The 24,331-nt window shown below is 38.6% G+C and overlaps 1 protein-coding gene across 4 annotated transcripts in view; it reads right to left on the bottom strand.

Annotated features, from left to right (window-relative positions):
• The window catches only part of LOC135702970 (myb-like protein Q), a 193,546-nt gene that overhangs the window by 51,603 nt on the left and 117,612 nt on the right, over positions 1-24,331 (bottom strand). For 3 of the 4 annotated variants that reach the window (XM_065224076.1, XM_065224051.1, XM_065224059.1), the window contains 3 exons: positions 17,724-18,076; positions 16,792-17,071; positions 16,502-16,644 (listed from right to left, as the gene is read on the bottom strand). In XM_065224076.1, coding sequence (XP_065080148.1) covers positions 16,502-16,644; positions 16,792-17,071; positions 17,724-18,076 — 776 coding nt within the window. The remainder of the gene's footprint in view (positions 1-16,501; positions 16,645-16,791; positions 17,072-17,723; positions 18,077-24,331) is intronic. The other variant, XM_065224067.1, reaches the window with a different exon arrangement.

Below are 24,331 nucleotides of genomic sequence, written 5' to 3'. Positions count from 1 at the left end.
ATGATCTTGACTTTTTTACCTGATTACTTAAGGGGGTTAGATTTTGATAAGTTCTTTAGTGGGAGTGACACTGATGAAGACTGCACATTGTAGTCGAAATACGTATCTGTCATGGATACCAAAATTAATTAAGTGGAATTAAATGGACCTTTTTTGCTGTTTTATTTTATCTGTTTGAAAACGTTTTTAGAACGCTCCAATATTCTCAGGTGAGTGTGACTATTGTCAGCAGCCCTTCCATTTGAACAGCAGCTGTTCTATGATTGGCAACTCGAAATCAGCTGTATTTTGTGGTGCGTATGTTCCGTTTAAATAAAAATCTGGCAGAACAGGATTGACAGTCGTACAAATGTAATCAGATTGAAGCTGAAAGACTAAAAAATTGTTTGAATAAATTGAGCGAAGTGTTTTGATGGGAAAATACAGTGAAATTAACGTTTAAATGTTGGTTGCCAAAAAACAGTCAATGGGTGCCGACATTCACCCCATCTAATAATGCCAATCAAATCAAATAACAACTTATTCGTTTCCGGTAATTGCTAAACCTAGCGTCGAAGTTTGAGCTAAAACTGATCGCAGAGAGCTTCGTGATTATTTGTTTTCGATAATATTGATATTCCTAACCATGAAGATTGACGATTGAAGGTTAAGATACAACTATAGACCTAGGGGTTAAAGAAACGGTCCTCCGGAAGATCCGACACATCCGTAAAGGTTGTCAATTCGTAAAAAGATCCTATAGCTAAGCGACTTTTGTAAATCACTTATTGTGATACTGCATTAATTAATTTTAATCTGAGACCAGCTCCAGTGGCTGAGAACAGTCCTCTGGAAGATCTGGAATATCCGTATAAGTGGTCAATTTGTAAAAATTATTCAAGAACTCCGCGATTTGTTTAAATTACTTGTTGTGGAGCTATATGTATGAATTTGGATTTGAGACCTGCTTGTGCACTCTGCGGGCCACGGGACGGTCCTCCGGAAGATCCGAAATATCCGTAAAAGTGGTCAATTCGTTAAAAAGATTATAAAGCTCCCCTGCTTTTTTAATGTACTGCATGATTTAATTTGAATCTGGGACTAGTATGCGCACTTTGCTGGCCACGGAGTGGTCTTCCGGAAGATTAAGAATATCTGTAATAGTGGTAAGTTTGTAAAAAAAAGATGCCAAAGCTCCGCGAATTTATGGTAATTCATTGTTGTGATACTACATGAATGAATTTGGATCGGAGACCTAGCGCGTGTGTCCTAGCGTCCAAGCTTGTTCCTCCGGAAGATCTTGAACCTACGTAAAAGTGGTCATTTAAAGAAAAATATCCTAGATCTGTGCAGGCTTGTCATGGTGGTTTCCTTGATCCGGGGAAAATTGATTGTGTAAAAAATTTAGGTGATAGATATGATAGCATTTCATCTGCAATGATCGGTTTGAAGAGTTTCTCATAACATAAAAGTAGATTTTTCTGCAAAAATTTCAATTTTATGACGTTTAATAGCGTTCATAGAAACGGTCACCGGGAGACACCGAGGCAGACACCATAGAGAAGAAAGCCAGAAGAAACTTCCAAATGCAGTTTGATGAGTCTTCTGAGGGGTGTTGGAAGAAGCATTCGAAAGAAGTAGGTATAAACTTCCGTTGTTAAACAGATGATCCTTTCTGGCTCAAGAATACATGTAGAGGAAACTGGTAGAAGCTCCAGAACACGATGCATAAATTACGTAGCATTTTAGGGGGATGAGGGTTGCAGAAATAGGGACTGGTAATATATTATTTATCGCAAAATACACTATGAGGAGGAGGGGGTGGGTCTAAAATTGGTCATAATGCTATGCTACGTCATTTATGGATAGTCCCTAGGACGAATTGATAGCTTTTACGGATGGTTTGGATCTCCCTCGGACAAGTCCGTAGCCAGCAGAGTGCGCATGGTCCTAGATTCAAATTAGTTAATGTAGCATCAAAATAAATGATTTCAAAACAATCGCTGAGCTTTAGGATCTACGAATTGACCATCTTTACGGATGTTCTGGATCTGCCGGATGACCATCCCGTGGCCACCAGAGTGCACATCCTGGTCTCAAATCCAAATGCATTCATGCAACATCACAATAAGGTGTTTCAAAAAGTTGCGGAACTCTAGATTCTTTTTTACGAATTGACCTGGGGTCCCAGATTCAAACACATTCATATACCAATTATTGCAAATGATTTTTAACAATTTTAAAATCAAAAATAAAAATGACAATTCAAAAATAGCAACGCTTGGGTCAGTTGCTATCGCGCTGACAAATTTGCTAACCTGCTGTTCACCGAGAGGCAGTTTGTTATTTCCCGCACTTCAATGGTGGAGGTTACCAAAATAACTTTAGCAACGCATTGGTGCGGGTGGTCTTAACGACTGAGCTAAGGGAGGCCCTTTTTTGGAGCATGCTTTCAATAAAGGTCGTTGTCAAATGTAAAATTGTCTGAAATAAGTAAGTTTCATAAGCAGTATTTTTTAAAAGATACAAGAACTTATGCATCTTCATAATCTATAAAAGACTTTCTCAGCAAGTTCTTAAAAAAATATTACTGTATTACTGCCATAAGAAAATGCTTCTTCGTATTAATTTCATCATTTACATCGAAATTTTTATTTTTATTTTTATTATTGGGTGTACTATTGGGTCATTTTTGACTTATCGGGGAGTAAGATTTGAAGTCGTGATTTTGGCGTGAAAGGTATAGATATTAATCACTACGCCGCCCCCGCATCGAAGTTTACTAATACAAAGATAAAGCCTTCAAATTAAAGCCTTAGAGGCGGCTTTCCATAATAATAAACAAAAATTGTATGGAACATGGACACTTGCCAACCTTCCCCCCATGGTTTATGAGTAGCCACTTAGCACTTCGAAGCTTCTAGCTAGAGAATAAATAAGCTTCCACAAAACATACAGCTGGAAAACATGGACCCACATTTTCATGATTTGAATTGTCAGAAGTGCTTTGATATTTGTTGAAAGAAATTTGAAGCGATTGGGAGCTCGGAAGTAAAATGAACAATTTACTTTTTTTTTAAAGTGATATCATCAAAAGGCTGAAAAAGCAAACAATTGGCTTTTGCATCGATTGAATGGTATGTATGCTTAATTAATTAATATCTTAATAGAAAAGCGCTTAAACACGTCAATTGATCATTTTACCATTACATATCAGTGCCAACATTTCAAAGGGGCGTAATTGCATTTGTAAACAATGGCTTTAGCCATAGATTTCTCGCAAATAAAAGCTCACTCATGAAAAATAATAACACCACCAGGTAGAGGAATGTTTCCTCTACCAGCTAGCATTGTAATTTGGGAGAGGTAAGATATCATTCGCGAGAAATTGACGGCTAAAGTCATTGTTTACAAAAGCAATTACGCCCCTTTGAAATGTTGACACTGATATTATCTCGTGAAAACCAATAAAAATGACGCAAATCAAAGAAAAAAAAACGTTAAATTGATCAGTGATGGCCTAAAATCTATAAATGTATTACTACTACGGTGTACATCAGATATTAGAATATTTTGTTCACTGGCGTCGTTTTAGAAAAATGGTCGCTATATAGATTGGAATGTGTATGGGGACCAAGTGAAAATATCGCTATAGTGAGATTTGGCGCTATAAAGATAGTCGTTATAGAGAGCTTTCAGTAGATTGAAAAGACAACTTATTAAAAAGAAATATTTTTTTTTTCTAAATAACTTGGAAACTGTGGGCTATGCAATTTTCAAGTTTTCAGACAAATTTGCTTAATTTTTTTGACATAAACAACTTTGCCGAAGGAACCAGCTGTCCAAAATGTTAGAGAAAAAAAATTAGATTTTGTATGTGTATGCCAATAGATAGTCTCCATAAAAGATGAGATATTTGACGGAATTCAAATTGTCCCATTGGTTGCACTCCTGGCTCATTGTGCATGCGCTTTCATGGAAGGTGTCGTGTTTCGTATCTACAAAAAGGACGACAAGTTGGTTTTCTGTATCTACCACGCGACCATATTGCTGGTGAGGTGAAGTGACTCGCTGTCACTAGTGATGTGACAAATGTCACCTCGTGTGAGTTGACTCTCCATTTGATTTGCACGAGGTACACGAGGTGAGAATTGTCACTTGACTAGTAACAGCGAGTCACCTCACACGCCGCGCAGAATAGGCCCAACTATGTTGTCGACTATCACCGATAGCAATAGAGTAGGTGCAGAAATACTAGGAGAGATTCATCGGTGCAGGCGCGATGCCAGGTTTTTAGGATGTATTCATTCTTCTTTTTCTTCTTCCGGTAGAATTATAAAAGCCTCATTTGCCCAGATTTTTATAGAACAATCCTGATTTATCCTGATTTTTTTATAAAGGGAGGGCTCGCATGATGGATCGATTGATGTGCAATGTTCTACTATCGGGGACAGATTTGAGTCCCTTTGAATCTATAAGTGGTCTGATGTCCTTTCGTGTTTGCTGTATCGCTTTGGAATGTCAAAATAATGGGAGTAGATCTTCAGGAAGTCTGTCCATCTTCTTGGCTTTAGGGATGACATCGACATGAAGGCTGAAGCCAATCGGATTGGGTTGGGATTGCATAGAAGAAGAAATAACTACTATACATGAGAGGAAAAGATTGTTGTGAAGACAATGATAGCCTCTCGCTATGAATTTAGATTGTGGGCGACAAAATCGACGTGATCAAAGAGTTCGTATATTTCGGTGACCACCGCCCTAACAGAGAAATTGCTCGACAAGAAAATATGTGCTTACTTTGGAATCCGGAGGAAGCTATTGTCGAATTAAGCTCACCACACGAAGTTGACTGTTTATTTCTAGCGTGTGCTGCGGGAGGGAGGGAGACAAGGGGTGGCAAACTCGCTCTAGAATACTCTGTTACAAACGGCTGGTAAGAACACAATAAATGACAATGGGTAAGTGCTACAGAGATTGACTCTTCCCCCAGAGGTTGTTGTAGTGGTAAGGGTGATTGCCTCTCACCCCAAAAGGTCACTTTCTTAGGTTATTCTAACCAGCTACATAGTGGTATGTAGGCAGTGGTGCCCAAGTAGCACACTTCTGTCACAAAAAGTTGCAACAACTTGTGACCGGCATAAGTCGCATAGGAATGGCTACAACCACTTTGCAACAAGTGTGATACTGTAGTGGGTTCTTCTATCGCTAGGGCTTTTCTCTGCTACCACTGCTTCACCTTCAATTTGATTCATTTGTCCTCCGAGTTTGACTGTGGGTTATCCAGTCGTGACGTCTTTATCTTTCTTTTGTTTTTCTCCTTACAACTCGCTCCTCCCTGCTTACTTTTTAACAATACCGCTTGCGGACCCGGCAACGAACTTGCCTTTCGCATCACGTAGGTATTTGCCTTGCAACGGACTAAAGTATCTACGATGCCTAGCGATTGTTACAAAGACGATTGGGTTGGTCCCGGGTTGTTTGACCGTAGCGAGGTAGCTACACGGAGCTTGACCGCACCGTAGATAAAACGACGGACACTACGGAGTCTAACTACGGATAAGATTAGGGTAAACTAAGAGGTCCGGTAGGAATAATGGGACAGATACGTGACGATTACTGTTTACGGTCGGGATTCTGACTGAGGCTTAATTACGTGAATCATCCTTCTCTGATAAATTTCTTGTTTCTGCACTATCACGTCTTGAGATCTTCTTGTTTCTGTATAACACAGTGTAAATTAGCTTCACGTATAGCCCTCTTATTTTTCCTTTGGTTTGTTTTCCGTCGATCTTGTTTTCCGTGCTGTGCACCAATGCTACCGACGCCAGGGAGGCAGCTCCCACACCTGGACCCTACCTATCGACCCATCAACTCATGAACCGGGGACCAACGGCTTTACTTCCCCGTGATCAGAGATGTTATGCCTCAGAACATCTCGGCGGCGCCAACTGGGATTAAACCCAGGCCTGCAGGGGTGAGAGGTAATCACGCTTACCACTACACAACCGGCGCCGCTGTCGTATAGCCTTCGTTTACTTTAGTTTGCTAATAGAACAAGAGCAATTGCGGTTTTTCTATTCGAACCTTCGACCGAATGAATAATTTTACATGAACTCTAAAGTATGTCTTCATCAGCTCCTGGTGTTGAGTAGCGCTACTCTTTTGGTGTGGCTGCATGCGGACAGGTTGACTAGCTCCTTTGTCGAGAGTTAAAAATACACGAAACAAACACTTTTCTGATTTAATTTTTGAGCATGATTGACCACTTGTGGTTGCTACTCCGTTATTCCAAAACTTTTCTTATTGTATTATACGATATTAACGCGAAAACTAAACCACCCATGACTTAATCTCTACAACATGAAGAGTGCTACGAACTGTTACAACTCTTAGACTAATTACAGTCGTGTGCATCCATTTAAAATCAGTTTCCCTGTTCTAAACCTGAAATCTTATTCGCAGACTTCCTCAAGCAGAGCACAGTGAAAACATTTTCATGGACATAATTTCGGTTTTGAACGATAAAAGTGCATTTGAATGTTTGAAAAATTAATCTCGTCCGCTTTGCCCTCAAGATATCCCAAAGCGCTCAAATGAACAAAATGACTGACGGTGTCAGTTTGAGAGTTGTTTGTCACCCCGTATACTATTTACAAAATAAAGATTAAAAAGGAAGTCCTATACGGCCACAAAACCTGGACTATGCTCGTGGAGAAGCAATGTTGATGTTTCCGAAAGGCGTTGCGTACTATTTATGGATGAGTGCTGATGGAAGACGAAACTTTGAAGAAGATTGCGGACGAAAGTCAGACGAAAATGGTTCTCGATAACAATCCGACTGGAATTAGACGAAGAGGCGCGTAGCGGGCAAGGTTGATTTACCAGGTTGAAAAACAGGCTTTATGATGCAGATTTCAAAATTTTGCACGGTGTGGTATGGGATTGAAATTTTAAAAGCTTCTATTTTTCAAGTTAAGATTTTATTAAGTTTTACGATGATTCTACGGAGGAACTCAAGGACTACTCAATAGACGTATAATATTAAATATTTTAAATTTATAAAAATATGTGATCGATACATTTAGACTTTTTAATTTAGAATTAATTTAAAGTACTTGATTCGAAAAATAAAAGCTTTTAAAAACTTCTCTCCTATACCTAGCAGTGCAAAATTTTTAAATCAACATCATCAAGACTTTTTTTTTAAAGTTTGCCGGTTTTAGATGCCAATAAAAGAACCAAACCCTTTATTGGCATTTGCCAAATATGTAGGACAAATTTGCACGAACATATCAGAATAAGGCCCGGAAAAGGTTATAATCTATGAACATATGCTGCTATTTTCTTTTCGATGCTCTGCACTTGTGTCGTAACAGTAACGGAACCATACTCCACCGCAATCTGTATCTATCTATCCCCGCCAATTCCATCCATTCAACTCTCCACGGCATGCTATCTTGCACAAAGAGATATGTAATAATAAAATTTGATTTACTACCGTTGCTGGGGCAATAAATAAACTTAATGACATAAATGGTCAAATTAAAATATCTTTTTACAAAACAAGAACTCTGCGAGAAATGCTCTCAGAATGAACAGTTCGCTTTCTGACAGCAGCCCCACAAAAAAAGAAAAGAAACAAGAATGCCTGCAACAATCGAGTTACGTGGAGTCTGTCCATATCTGGCTGGCGGCAAGTTGCGAGAGATAATAGTGATAAATTGTCGATCGCACTAAATCGGAAAGGGAAAAGTTCAGCCGGTGTATTACACACTCAAATTGTCGCCGTGGGCAAATGCTCAACGAGAGAAATATGCGCAATCTATAAATTTTGAGATAATGATTTTCCGATCATTATCCGGTCGATGTCTTTAATGAGACCCTACGAGCGCGAGTTAAAGTTTGCTTCGAGTAGAGCTTTCCTCTGCCGTTGAAAAGCTCACTCCTAGTGAGGCTAACACCAGACAGCGAGCGACTGAGAATAGCGAACATCGAAAATAACACTAACACGCAGGCAAGGGAAGCTTGCTGTGTGGCCATTCATTTTCCTTTCTGGAGAAATATTGAACCCCATTTTTCACTTCCAACTCATTGACTTTTATTATTAGCGAGAAAATCAGAATATTGATGTTGGAGAATAGTGAGATCGGTACATGCGTATTGAAAGCTCGAGTAGGACACTGATAAAAGCATTGGATGTTTGTTCTATGCTATGTAATTTCTGAAATTTTGTAAATTCAATTAAAATCGAACGATATAGTATATATAAAGCTGATGTGCTGACGCATTTGAAGATGACAATTTCCCTGACATTTATTTACAGTGTATGAACACATCGTCTGCTTCTTTCATTGGAAATGTATGATACACTTTACGGTTCGTTCCACTCTCGATGTTGTTTGTATTTTCCTAGCCACAGATTGCCACTTCGTTTACTTTTAACTGAATAGTCAATCAGATTGCTTATATTTTAATAATATTCGTTAAGACCCTCGACGCAACTTTATTTGTTTAACTTTGTCAATCATATACAAGAATACTTTGCCGTATCTAATTTCCCTAAAATATTTACTTATGAAAACGACAGGATAATGTAGGAAACGCTACGAGCTACAAACTATTCCAAAGATAAACATAAACAAATTGAAACGAAAATTGCTTTAAAAAGAAGAAAAAACCTACAAAGCCGGCATGAGGGAATACTGCTTTCAAACGGAAAACATTTTTGTTGCGGAAACAGTTTCCCATACCAAGGACGAACGAACAGAGGCCCACTTAAAAGGACAGTCGGTGTAACGAAGGGGAAATGGGGGAAAAGGTCTTTAAACAAACAATCGGTGCACATTCAAAGACCGACACAAGAAATTATTTTGCCTTTGGCGCAGTTTGTTGTTGTCGATGAGTAAGTGTTATATTGTTTTCTTTTTCTTCTACGAGATAGTTGGATGGTGACAAATTGTGTTTTGATGATGATTAAGTTTCGCAGATTATATTTTACTCTCTCGCGGATAAGGAGTGCATAAAAAAGTAGCTAGGAGAGATAAAGGGTGATACGGTCAAAATTTGGTCAATATCAACTTGACGTATTTCTTTCAATTTTGCATTTAAAAAACCTGAACACCCCTCATTTTGAAGGTGTGTGTGTGTAGAATGTTGCTCCTATTTTGATTTTGGAATTCACTCTTCAGTTGTCAAAATGCCGTCCAAGCAAGAAGAGCAGCGTATCAAAATTTTGCTCGCGCATTGCGAAAATCCGAGCTACTCGCACGCAAAGTTGGCAAAATCGCTAAAAGTTGCCAAATCAACCGTTACAAATGTAATTAAAGTGTTTGGGGAACGTTTGTCGACAGCCAGGAAATCTGGATCGGGGGGAAATCGAAAACCGGAAGCCGCTCAGACGACAAAGAGAGTTGCCGGTAGTTTCAAGCGAAACCCTAACCTCTCTTTCCGAGATGCCGCAAATAAGCTGGGTGTATCGTCTACAACCGTGCATCGAGCCAAAAAACGAGCCGGACTATCGACTTACAAGAAGGTAGTGACTCCAAATCGCGATGATAAACAAAATACGACGGCCAAAGCGCGATCCCGGAGGCTGTACACGACGATGCTGACGAAGTTTGACTGCGTGGTAATGGACGACGAAACCTACATCAAAGCCGACTACAAGCAGCTTCCGGGACAGGAGTTTTATACGGCAAAAGGAAGGGGAAAGGTAGCAGATGTTTTCAAGCACATGAAACTGTCAAAGTTCGCAAAGAAATATCTGGTTTGGCAAGCCATCTGTACCTGTGGCTTGAAAAGCAGCATTTTCATAGCTTCCGGGACTGTCAACCAAGAAATTTACGTGAAAGAGTGTTTGAATAAACGTCTGCTGCCTTTCCTGAAGAAACACGGTTGTTCTGTACTGTTTTGGCCGGATTTGTCATCTTGCCATTACGGTAAAAAGGCCATGGAGTGGTACGCCGCCAACAACGTGCAGGTGGTTTCCAAGGACAAGAACCCTCCCAACACGCCAGAGCTCCGCCCAATTGAGAAATACTGGGCTATTGTCAAGCGGAACCTAAAGAAAACCAAAAAAACTGCTAAGGGCGAGCAGCAGTTCAAGGCAAACTGGCTTTCTGCGGCGAAGAAGGTGGACAAGGTGGCTGTACAAAATCTGAATTTTATACTAATTGAACTTGAAAAAGAAATTTAATTTGATTTTTTAAATAAACGATTTCACCGATTTACACGCGTTTTCCCTTGACCAAATTTTGACCGTATCACCCTTTATACCAGTTATGGCTAAACGTTCCTATTATGGTGTCTTTCAATTATAGCCCATGTAATTCCCATATGCCATAGTTGGACACATCATGTCTGGTACATTCACCCTATAAACTTTGATTTGGGCGATTCAATTCGACGCTCAACTCCTTTGAACAGCGAATTGAACAACCAGAATGTTATTATTATTATTTATTAGTGACACTTTATCACTTCTGTGACATTTGTGTCGTCAAAACCAGAATGTAATATTCTAAAAATCTTAAGTATACCTAAAAAATTTTCCGGATGAAATCCGAAGAATATATGGACAGGTTCTGGTGACTCCATATCCTTCGAAGGATCACTAAATAAGAAGGGTCTACATAATTTAGGGAACGAGTCCGGATACTTGTAGGGTTTATTGAGTTCGGTGTATTTCGGGGCATATCGAGAGGACTTTATTTTAGGCGAAGGTTCGGGAGTACAACTTCAGTGCATTTTGACAGCAAGACTGAACAATTATGAAGTCATTATTATGTTCTTGTACCTACCCTAGAGATGAACACCACAATAGATACTTTTAGCCAAATGAGCATAAGGGGAAACGCTTCTATAGTTGAGGTACGCAACTATAGAAGCGTTTACCCTACAATGAATTTAAAGTGATTCAGGAGTATAATTGTTACTTTGTGCAATCATTTAAAATTGTGTTGAAATTCGTCCAGTCAGGTCACCCTAAAATGTGATAGGAGCCATATCAAGCTGTCACGAACCGTCATTGGGAGCCAAGCAGTTTGATGACGCTTTTCTTACAGTTGAACAAGAATACACAAGGTGGTATTGAAAACTTGCGTTAAGTAATTTATAACAAACTGTCTTTTCCAGCTATCTGATAAATAAATACTGCAGGAAGATTCGGCTACTCGATAGTGTTTGCAGTCCAATAAGCGCACATCTGTATGGTGAAAGTTATCGGGATTGGTCCATGGAAGCTGTCGTAAGCCGAATCTGACAAAACATTTCTTGATTCTTTAGATGCACGATATGTGCACAGCATGATATGGAGACCTGCATATTCAAGAACGCTACGAACCAAGGATTTCAAAGCGTGCATATCATCGAATTGCACAGCTTTGCGAAGTGAACAGGAATCCAAGCAAGGAATTGGCCTTTGCAATTAACATACATATGTGCTCGTTGAATCTAAATTTGCTATCCAAGATAAGTCCAAGATCATTAATAGAATCAACTCGTTCAAGCGACAATTGATTCATCGATTAATCAAATCTGATCGGCGAGTGACTACAGGTGAAGGTATTGACTTTGCATTTGACAGTGTTTGCTTGCATTCCGTTCATCTGACACCACGATGTTAACCGCTCGATGTCAGTTTGTAGAGCACAACAATCTAGGATCGATTTGATCACACTTCACTTACAGCAACTTAAGTGGTCACACACGTCGTTAATAAATAAAACGAAAATAAACGGACTTAAGTGGCTCCCTTGTGGAACTCCCGATGGTATATCAAACACATCGGATCTGGCATCATGAACCTTCATGAACGAAAGCCTTCCTGGAGGATAAATATGATTTTAACAAGCGAACGACCCATGGAGGCTCAGCTTTGCAATAGCGAGGCCATGAGGGACTTTGTCGAAAACTTTAGAGAAGTCAATATAAACGGCGTCTACTTGCTGACGCTTTTCTGGACTGAACATCAAGTTGGAGATCGTTGAGCGCTTTTTCATGAATCCATGCTGAAACTCTGAGATTATAGATTGCACAGCTGGATACAACTTGTCATGCAGAAAACTTTCGAAAACTTTGGCCAAATAATTCTTAAATCTCGATCGGTCGGTAGTTTTCCACGCTGTGAATGCTACCTGACTTGAAGATCGGTGTAATTGATGCAAGCTTCCAGGAATTCGGAGTGAACGATTAAAGATAAGCATAACGGGTGTATCCAACGATGCTGCACAATTCTTGACGAAAGACGATGGAATACGATCCGGACCTGGGCCTTTCGATGCATTCACTGAACAAAGGGCTTTGAAAATAGCGTCATGGCTGAAGTTAAGCTGCTGCAGACGAATGTTGTAGTTCGGGAACTGGTCGATGTACTGCTGCGGAGGAGGAGTTTGATCGAGTTCGAAAACACTTCGGAAGAAATCAGCGAAGAAGTTTGCAGTCGTTTGCATTATTCTTCACAGATACATAAACCCTTTGTTCTGGCATGGCTCAGCTGATTTCATTGTCATCAAAAAACTGCAGCGTTATTTGCGGATCCAAACGGTTTCCCAAATTATAACCAATGTTCCTTTGCCAGCAGCTAATTCTTTTGCTTGTAATGCCATGTATTTGTTCACCTCAAATACTGTTATCTTCTGAACCGACCATGAATTCATCAAAATCGTTCATATCCGAGTTATGTCAATTCTCAAACAATCTGGTGCATTGAATTTATCTCCCAGTTTAACAATAATTTCATCATATGCCGCAGCTTTTATTTTCAATGCATCAAGCTCTTTGGAATTTTTTTGAGGTGGTAGGCTGAATAAGTTTTTTCTAATGCCTGTTACAATATCGGAAAACTTTTGTCGGCGGTAGCTATCGTTCCTGCAATCTTTCAAGGATATCGGAGACACGTTGATTCTCGTAACACCTTTACTAAATAACTCGATGTTATGCTTCTTGGAATAATCCGGAAGATTACAGTATTGGAAAGAACCTGATATGATTGAAACTACCGATGGTATTTCCTCCAAATCGATGCGATGTAGTAGGCACTTGATAAGACGATACGAATATAAACGACACGAATCACAAATTTTTAATGACACATGCAAACTAACAGTACACGGCATTGACATAAGTTTTTCGATCATCTTATCCATTAAGTTTCTAACTTAAGGTGAACACTTTTTCCCGTTGTTTTGAAAGGGTTTACAACACACCGTTTGAAAAATTCATGTAAATTTCTGCGAGATATCGCGCACATAAAATTAACGCTAGATTTGGCATAAATTTACGCGATATTTTGTGTAAGTCTAAGCGCAATATCGCATAAATTAGCAATATTGTATGCAAGCTTGCAGACGATTGGGCTGTTTATGCCAAGTATAGCTCAAAATTAAACGAAAGGAGATTTTACGCGATAGTTAAAATGCAGAATTTTTTTCTGTGCAATGATAAATTGTATCAAACTTAATTTTTATTTATTTTTTGAAGATACATCTACACTGATGTAATTATTTTGAATTATAAGCCTATTTAACTTTTTTCTTTGCTTTATTATTTAGATTTAACTATTTAGCTGAACACAATATATCTGTTTGCTACCAACACCAAAGTCCATTGTTGTAAAGGTATGCATTAAAATAAAATTTGTTTTCTACCTGTTTGGGTGTTGGTCACAAATATTATTTTGATTGGCTATGACCTAAATAATAATATTTAATTTAATGTAATATTCATTTTCATTCCAATTCATCAAATTTGAAAAATTCATAACACGTTTTTCTTCCGGGATTTTTTTGATTTGAAATTGCTCCATCTTGGATTAACCTTTATTTTTTCCCTTGATTTGTTTTCCGTCGATCTTGTTTTCCGTGCTGAGCACTTGGGACACCCCTCAACATCCCTATCCAAAGGGGGAGTTTGGTAAAGAGAGATGATAAAACCGATTTGTACCTTCCTAAAAGTTGTTCTAAACAGCGCCGGTGGTGTAGTGGTAAGCGTGATTACCTCTCACCCCAGCAGGCCTGGGTTCAATCCCAGTCGGCGCCGCCGGGATGTTCTGAGGCATAACATCTCTGATCACGCCTTCCTTCGGATGGGAAGTAAAGCCGTTGGTCCCCGGTTCATGAGTTGATGGGTCGATAGGTAGGGTCCAGGTGTGGGAGCTGCCTTCCTGGCACGTCGGTAGCATTGGTGCTCAGCACGGAAAACAAAATCGATAGAAAAAACAAACCAAAGAAAAAAAAAAAAAAAAAAAGTTGTTCTAGCTCGCTGTCCTACCATAGAGGTAACTCTAAGACCACTGGGTCCCGAAGAAAATCATTATTATTTTTGGCTCACTCAGTACCAGAACAACGGTCCCAAGCAGTCCCAAGCTATTTCACTCACCCCTGCATGTTCTGCATGAATCCACACACCCCTGATGTTATCTGTCAAACTTTCATAGCGAATCAAAACAAACATAGTGTAGTAATAGAATTTCAACTAGAATAGGGTACGTTAATCGTTTGCTTGGGACCAATAGGCTACTAAAGTGGTGAGCCAATTTAAAATCGTTAGTTTCGTATTGATTGTTGGTCCTACACCGTTTGAAAAATTCATGTAAATTTCTGCGAGATATCGCTCACATAAAATTAACGCTAGATTTGGCATAAATTTACGCGATATTTTGTGTAAATCTAAGCGCAATATCGCATAAATTAGCAATATTGTATGCAAGCTTGCAGACGATTTGGCTGTTTATGCCAAGTATAGCTCAAAATTAAACGAAAGGAGATTTTACGCGATAGTTAAAATGCAGAATTTTTTCTGTGTACTCTCTATATGCAATGTTCACACTGCCGCACTCTAAACGGAACTATCAATTCTATACTTTCATCTCCTTCTCATCTATTGTATAAAAATTACCACTTTAGTCTGTTATTTGAAATAAGCATCTTCAACCATGTAAATCTTATTTGTTAACTGCAGCAGGAACTTGTGTTTTGTGTAGGAAAAGGAATTTGAGCGAGGTTCTCTGTTTATACTCTTTAGTATGACGCGCTTGACATAGATGGCCCACAGCGACACACGAAGAGCTACTGATTCCCATGAATAGCGGTGCGGCTTCTTCCTCCTTCTATGGATGCTCATGTGGGCTGCAACTCCCAGCTTGCAGGCAGCCTTTCGTTGTGTACTGGAGAACAATGTTCAATGCCACGAGCCGAAAGCACTGCTGCTGCTGATGCCGACGACCCGACTGCACCACACACGGTGATTGGAACTGAATCCGATCAGCGGTTGAGGGCAGACTTGATAGTTAGCGACTTGCGGGGAGCCTTTCGTTGTGTATTGGAGATCACCGCCACTCATCACGTGGTGATTGAATAAACACCATTTGGTTGAGACCAGATGGAATTCAACTTTGAAGTCAGTGTTAGGGAAATAGCTTTTCGAAAGCAATCAGTGATAGTTTTAATTATTATAGCAACAGTTGCACATACGTGCAATTTTCAATAGTGACATGCTGAAAAATGATAAAGTCTTAAATTGAACAGATACGTTGAAATATTTCTGATCGATTGGTGATAAAATGATTGAAATTGGTCCAGCGGCAGCTGATTTAATAACGTTCAAAATCTTGCATAATTTTGTTACATGTTACATTTTCGGTTTTCACAAAGTGTACCCCATATAGAAATCACAGACGTAGTCAAAATCGTAGGTTGGTATGAAGAGAAATTCACATTTTATGTTTTTATTTTTATGTTTTTCAAAATTTAACAATTTTTTAAATTTTTTCTTTTAAAGTCCAATCATTTCTCTACAACTTCTTAGAGTTAGAATTTATTGGAAAATTCATATGAGAAAATACATAGGCCCTTTTAAAAAAATAGTCTTTAGTCAAAATGGTCTCGTGATCTATGGAAAAATCATAATCTTCCATACTGAAGACATGTTGAAAGTTTCAAATCAGAGTGGCTCGTGCCAAATCGTTTGCACATTTGATAGATAATTGCTCATTACAAAAACCATTTTCTCATTCACGTTGGCTCTATGTACCATTAGAGGTGTGCAGGATGTGTGTGAGTGAGTGATTTAATTCAGACTAAGTGGAACTAATACATACAAAATCCACGCCAAACCTAATCTGAGATGCAAATTCGCGCGAAACCTACAAAAAAACGAAAATCGCGAAATCCGCGTTGTTTTAACAACCCTGTATTTTCCCTTACTCGATTGAAATCCAGGCTACTTCAAACGATTTTGTCTAACAAATCTCCAAAATTTACCTCCGTTAATCGATATCCTCGATGGCCCCTTCTATATCGAGTTAGAGACTGTACTTGGTTTGAAACGGAGTCGGATTCAATTATTTTAAATGCAGAAGAGTGTCGGAGTCGCTGAAATTCCAATTTTGTTTATAACAATTCATGGTAAAAATTTGGATAACTGGCTGCTTCTGCGAATACCTAGTTGCAAATATTCACTGATGTATGTTGATGAATACCAAGAATATTTGTATATTGTATATCATAGAAGGTGTACTTACTTTTGCGGCTCGTTAGGGTCCCGTTTCTTCTTCTTTTTGGCTACCTTTGGTTTTTTCGCTAGTGACGCACCAGCAGATGTTTTCGAATTGTTAGAATCCCCATCGTACACCGGTTCAGGCGACGGCCGTTTCAACGTGTTGGCCTGTTGATTACAATGTGTATGGTAACAAATAAACAATTGGTATCAGTAGTGTTACGGCATATGTATTTGCGTAAGCCGATGGCATTTCGTTGAAAATCCCATCGGTTTCGTTGGACACTTCCGAATGAATAAATTCAAACTAATTACCGGAATGGCATCGTCGCTATCCTCGCTGGTCGTGCCTGGTTCGTTATTGTTTATATGATGACCTCCACCACCTCCTGGCTGAGGAGGGGACCTGCCCATGTAGCCGCCAGGAACTGTCCCGACGGGTGCACCGGAGCCCAGCTGCGGTGACATTTGCGGTGGAATCTGTGGCGACTGCTGCGGTGGTTGCATCACGTGCAAGGTTGCGTTCGGATTATTTGGACTAGGGCTATTCAGCTGGTGATATGTGGGCTGATTTGGTGACGGCATTGAGTACGAACTGGAGAGAGAGTTGTAGAAAGCAATAAAATGAAAAAAAAGAGAGTGAGAAAAAAAATAACAAATACTACTCAAAAATGTTGATCGCGGGAACGGAGCACATGGCAGTGTAAAATAGTATGTACGTTTTTTTTTCTTCGTCTATAGAGTGTAACAACTATATCAATGGAGTGCCTTTTGTTATGCTCCCTCTGTCTCTTATGCACTATGGGCACAACAATTGGAAAATATAAACATTTCTCAAATGGTGTTAATTTGAAGATGACACTTGGGAAACTCAAGAGTAAATCTGGAAATAATACGCGTTATATGAGCTCAAACTGATTTATCATCTATTTATATCAAAAACTATATTTTGGAGAAAATGTTGGGTGGTTTGTGGGGACACAAGCATATTTGGCTTTTGCATTACAGTTTGAGTGCTGATGAAGTGCTTAAGTGGCGCTAATTTCTATCAAACTGTACTTTGAGACCACCGTTGAATATAATAGTAGAGTTTTGGTTTTGGCCCATAGCCAACATGAATTGCTGTCAGCGAGAGTAGACACTGTCGTTGTTGTCATCGTCACCTAGTGCGATTGGAGACTAGCAATGTAGCTGTAGGTCGAGCTTATGATGGTGTGTAGTAGCAGTAGGTAAAGGAACACACATACCTGTGGTGAGTTAAATGTGATTCCTGATGCCATTGATTGTATTGTTGCTGTTGCTGCTGCTGCTGTTGTGGCTGTTGCTGGTCATTTAGCATTCCCATATGGGGCGGCGGTTGGCCATTATTGTGCATTTGATACTGGTGCTGTTCCATCTGATGCGTTTGATGTGGATGTTGCTGCTGTTGTTGTTGTTGTTGTTGTTGCTGCTGCTGCTGTTGTTGTTGTTGTTGCTGCTGCTGTTGTTGTTGTTGTTGTTGTTGATGTTGTTGATGTTGTTGCTGCTGTTGAGGATGAAGATGTGAGTTCATTGTAGGAATGTCAAATTCCTCGTCGCCAAACGATGGCGTATGAAAGGTCTGCAATGTGCGAAGGGAATAATTTATTTTTATTGGATGGAATACATTGTTATTCGGGTGCAATTGCAGGTTTTTGGTGCTTTGGGGGTACGTTTAGCATTGATTTATCGTAGTTGAGGTGCTGCCAATGGAGTAGGTAAAATACGTCCTCAATTTAACTATTTGTAGGATAACGGGGATTTGAGTCTGAATGTAATGAATGCGAGGAATTCTTCAATCAGATTGTGAATGACCATGTATATCTTGAGACTATCTTTAGAACAAAAACATACATCATTGGCTTTGTGGTGCAGCCATAAATCACATTTAATTGAATTGCATTTAATTGATTGACTGCAATTATATTAAATTTGAGACTTGTGTTTTACTCCGGTTCTTGGGTTGGCATTCTCATTAACATATGGTTTGGTAATTTGCATTGAGAATAAGTGAGCTAAGTGAGCATGTTGTTCTCAATCTAAGCACATACTGACGAAACAAAGCGAATGCACAGCTCAGACTCGGTTATCAATAGATTTGATTACATATAGGGTTGATGGAGCAAGAAGATCATATGGGGCGAGATAGGCCACTGTTCGTTTGGAGAAGTTACCTATTAATTTAATCTACTTTTTTTTAACAAACTTGTTGAACATGCTTCTATATGCATCTTCATGAAAACCGTATCAAAACTAAATTATGTGTCTAAGATAATGGTGAAAATTATTTTTTTTCTCATCATCTCTTAAATATTAAAGGATTTTCAGTCAACATAATAAGCATTGTATTCACTATACAGCATTTTATCAATCCGCTGGTTCTATCAATGGTCACTATTACTGGCCCTTATTATCACTTCACGGTGAAAACGAAGTGAAGTGACAAGTTGTCATTCATGGTGAAGGGATTCCCGGGTAAATCAAATGGGAATCACTTCACCGTGAGAGAAAAGTTGACACTTCACTTCGTATTCACCGAAATTAAATACACGTAAAAATTGCTAAAATACCTTATGTTTCTATTTCTACATGATTTCTAATTAACTTTTACTAAGGTGCTCATATTTCGCTGTTTATGCCAAGTATAGCTCAAAATTAAACGAAGGGAGATTTTACGCGATAGTTAAAATTCAAATTTTTTTACTGTTCGTGATGCTCCGTGTTCTTAGGATAATCAATGGAAAAAAAAGCAAGTGGACTGTAAAATTTAACCATCATTTTTATTAAACGAGTACTACCGTGGAGGTACCATATTTGACGCAGGTCCAAACTTGACGCACTGTTGTACTATGCCCGCATTCAGACAACGAAATATCAACCACTAGTGTTTTATTAGCACTCAACCTTAACATTCGCCACGAAAATCTGTCTGTGGATAGCTTATTTTGGACAATATATTTATGAGCGAACGGAAAATTGCATCTGTCAAATGCGTCAAAATTCATACATCAAAGTTTATGGATCAGCTTTTGTTGGTTTTCATGTTAAAAATCAACTTAACGCTGTTCCGGTACTATTAATGCAATTTTGTCATCCTTTTATGTATGATGTTTGCGTCAAATTAGGTTCATACTATTCCTAATTATTTTCAGTTCAAAAAATAGAATCCGAAAGGAAGAAAAATCACCAGAAAATCGATTAGCAACTGGGTTAGCTGTATGTTTTGTGTTTTTTCGGACAACTGGGTAAACCTATCCCACACACTGAAAGGTCGAAAGTAATCTAAATCGGTAATGACCCTATGTTCCCACGTCGAAATCTCTAGATGTGTTCGTCTTTCACCCCACACTTTACTATTTTGAAAATCAATACAAAGAATAGATTTGGTTGAATAGTTCTATCATGGACAATTGTTATCCTTCTGGCATATTTTTGAAATAAATCTCGAAATAATTAAAATGACTTTGTTTTGTTAATAAATCTATGTCCACGACCCTTTTTTGGAAAGGCAATTAAATTAAATGTTCCCACTACGTATTTAACGAAATCTTCAACAATCCATCATTATAGTTTTGTTTTATTTGTCGTCAACCAAAAATCGCTTTTTTATTACATTTATAGTGCGTCAAATAAGGAAAATCGTAAAATTAATGTACCATTATTAGATACATGACTTACGATATCAAAAGTATTTTTTTCCCAAATTTATTTAACAAGTTCGTCCAGTTTTATATGTTGCTACAATTCTTAAATATTCCAAATAGTGGCACGCAAAATTTCAAAGAAAATCATTGCGTGTTGATTTTTTAAATCAATATTGAATTTTATATTTCCTTAACTGCATCAAATACGGTGCCTTCACGGTGCTTTAATAATTATTTTTCACTTCCTAGTCCCCTCTCTGTTTCCGCTCCTTGACGATCAAACTCTCCCCAACTTCTAACAAACTACCGTCTACACTTGAATAATACATTTACCGTTTCTTTTAGTATAACACCCTGTTGATCGGAGCAAACAATTAAATGTTTCAAACATATGAATTTTATGAGTATATCATACTTCATACAAAAAAATTTAACATTATATATTAGGGGGAGGGGGGGGAGTAAAGATTATATAATGGATCACAACATCCTGCTCCCCACTGCTCTTTCGATTTATATTGAGGTCCCCAAAAACTGTGCAAAATGTGAGTGATTTTTTTATGGTCTGGATTTACAGGGGAATTATTAATTTTGTATGGACAAGTGTATGAAAAATACGTCGAAACTTTATTCATTTGTGTGTCAAACATTCAAAACTAGCTTAATTTTGACCTACCCTCAAACTTAGATTTGGAACATTATGCAGAACAACTTTATCGAAGACCGCAAATTGATTCAACTTCTGAGAAAAAAGTTATGGGGGTTATTCCGAGAGTCGAAGTGACTTTTGTCACTAGTGAAGTGAGAAAAGTCACCGTCGTGGTGACGTGACTTTCCATTTGATTTGCACAGAGAGTCAACTCACCACGACGTGACCTTTCTCACTTCACTAGTGACAAAAGTCACTTTGACTCTCGGCATAACCCCCTATTACTATTTTACTATAGGCCAATTTTTCATCGTCTTCCTACATGCGTATATATAAGCTTCTTGTAGGTAAGCTCGTAGCAAGGCGGATAATGAATAGTGCCACAGAAGGAAGAAGTGTTAGTTTGTTTACTAAAATAAACTGTGACGATTGAATATAGCAAGTTTTGCTGTAATCAATCCTCCTCGTGTTTATTCGCGAAATTCACATCACTTGCGTAGGAAATCAATTCCGCAAGCCATTTGTGACCAGCATACACCTTCCGGTCGTATGAAACAGGTCCAAATCTGTCCAAATCCACCCGTTAACTTTTTTTGTTTTGGCACTGTTTATGGCAAAATAGCGAATTTTTCATGAACATTAACGGCAAATAACTCATCAACACTAGCGGACTGTGAGTTCCAGCTCACCTGTGATTATCCGCCTTGAGTGCGTTGCACCAAGATGGGAGTATGTATAGGTGGTTAAGTACTCACGGTAGTCGGCCGCTAGTTAATGCTCACGAAATGTTCACTATTTTGCCATAAACAGTGCCAAAACAAACAAAAAATACGGGCAGTTTTGGACAACTTTAATGTTTCATGCAACCAGAATGTGTATACTGATCACAAATGCCTTCCCACATTGATATTTTAGTAAAAAAACTAACACTTCTTCCTTGTGTGTCACCTTTGTATTAGGCGCCTAGGTGTAGCACTAGGGCTAAAGAGCAGTTCCAGGCCAAAAAGCGAAAAAATAAACAAATTTTAGATTTACCTCACACAATTCCATGAAAGAGTGTTCACTCGGCTGTCGACAGAAGTAGATCACTCTCAATGTGTGTCATGCGATCGTCTGTTTACTCGGCAGCAACCATTGTGTGATCCTCCTCATTGTTCTTCATCAGCAGTTCTTTCAGTCAATGCGTCGTCGACTTTGAAAAGCAACCGTTTCGAATCTGACATACAATGAAACCACTGGAAGCGGCTCCCATTCTAGTGGAGGAGGCTTATTGGATAGCGGAAGATAAAATGTTTTTTTGTGTTGAGCCTTATCAAATAAATTAATAAACAAAAAAAATCCATGAAACGTGTAAAGCACCAGTAGAGACATAATAAACCCACAGAATAAGATGTCTAAAAATGGCGCAAGCAGATTTTTATGTAATTAGATGCATTTAAAAGATTGTACTTTTATTCATCTACGATGAAAAAAACTGTGAAGGTTTTTTTTTTTTTTTACTCATTTACTTAACTTCTTAAAAGGCCGTATTTTTTAATGAAAATCGTTAATTTTTTTCCAACCGTTTAAAGCTTGGTGTGTGCCATAAAAAGTTCAAAAAGTGTTTAGAACAAACTGTTTACGAGAAATGAATGGTAAAAAGTTAATTTACTTATTATGTTACTTATTAAAAACAAACAGAAATCGTAAAAAAATTGCAATCTTTAGCAAAGTTCGGGACATAAAACCACTCATTCGGGACACTCATTCATTCTGGGCTTTAGCCCATTATGAGTTTTAACTCATAATGATTAACAAAATTGGACTAGAGTCAGATCATTGTTGAGATCCAGAGACCACGTCACGTTGGTCAGCGCTGACTTAGATGAAGACTAACTAACTCATGTTTCCTTGATTCAAGATCATCCTCGGTTTAGGCAACCCAAGGACTTATCGCTATCAACAAGGCATAAAAAGTAACAAGGACTAAGATGTGTTCCTTTGATTACTGAAAAATCCTGTTCCCCTAGTTTGAAGTAGTGAGTATTAGGAATCGGTGGTAGATCTTACATCCCGCAACGTACCACAAAAAGGTGATCTACCCACGTTACGGGGTAAAGTAGCTTTGAATAAGTTTTCCTATAATTTTGTCGAACATTGTACTCAACGAAGAAATTTTCTATCTCTAACGGTTCGTGATTTATTTTTGATCTTACTAAGTAACATAGGGTGACTCCTGAAAAATTTATGGTTAATTTTTTATACACTGATTTCTTTTTTGCAATTAGTTTATTTGATAGGCTCAAATTTGTAAAAGGACTCCACGGAGCTGAGAATCATTACACAATGTTATAATCACAATAATATATTAATAGGTACATTGTTTATGACTTCTTCTTACTCTTTCTTGGAGGCGACTTGAGTATAGCTTCCGCTTTCATCCGTGCCCTCAACTCCCTTACTTCATCCAATTGTTTTTTTTTCCTTCAGCAGCACCAGGCGCTCGGCCTCCCTCGTCTTTTATTTGCTCCTTCTCGGGGTAGTCAACTATCCCGAATTTGTAGTAGTAATACGCATCATTGTTGTACTTGAAACAGACGGCTGCTGTTTCTCACTGTTCTTCTCGGCGTCCGGGAAAGTCACCTCCATCAACACCACCTATTCTTCCAGGACCTCAACCGCTTCCTCGTTTGGTGATCCACCTCCACTCACTACACCAGCGTACGTACTGGTTTTTTCTTCATTCCGTTGTTGGGTTTCTTCATCCGTTCGTTGTTGTAGTGGCTGTTTCCGATCCTTCCGCTTGGGGCAGGAATTCATTCGATGTTCCTCCGTCTTTCAAAGAAAACTCAAATTTGTGTACCCATTGGTAGAATATGTTCCCCTTTCGATTGAGGAACTGCACATCGCTGTCGGGACTTCTGGTGAGAGATCGTACACTCGCACATATTTAACGGTGTCCCTAGCAGGCGACATGCGTACCTCCTATCGGCATAATGGAAAATTAATGTTCACGGTTGTGTAGCAATCAATGAAGCAACGAATCTTCTGATTTGAACTTGATGAATGATTTTTCCTCTGCTATTCGAAATTTAGCAATCATCTGTACGGGGTCCGCGTCCAGCGATTTCACGAAATTTACAATTTCATCCATACAATGGGCGAAATTGAAGCTAATCATCTAATTTGTCAAAAATGTACCCCAAAAATAGTTCAAAAAGTGTCTAGAACAAATCATTTAAGAGAAGTCAATGTATAAAAAGTAACTGTTGAAAAACCAATTTTGTAGGGGCAACCCTAATAAAATTGTTATGGTTATTTTGCCTAACGACGTATTCGGGGTATTTGTTTTTATTGAAGCACCCTAAATTAATTATTGAAAACCAGTATTAACCGTAAACCATTAGATATAGAAAGTTGATTGCCTCGGCAAAGTTGATTCAATTAAGTTGTTCTATAACTTTGTCAAAAATTATGCCGGTCTGGCTCGAATACCTAAATTTTTTTATATTTAGAGCTCATCAACTGTAAGAAGCAACCTAATGTATTGAACATCAAAAGATTG

This window comes from Ochlerotatus camptorhynchus, unplaced genomic scaffold, assembly GCF_037179485.1.
Source record: "Ochlerotatus camptorhynchus isolate MF236.1 unplaced genomic scaffold, CSIRO-AGI_Acam_v1.1 ptg000019l, whole genome shotgun sequence".
NCBI classification, from domain to species: domain Eukaryota; kingdom Metazoa; phylum Arthropoda; class Insecta; order Diptera; family Culicidae; genus Ochlerotatus; species Ochlerotatus camptorhynchus.
Note: the sequence above shows the minus strand (reverse complement) of the source record. Positions and strands in the feature narration are given on the sequence as shown.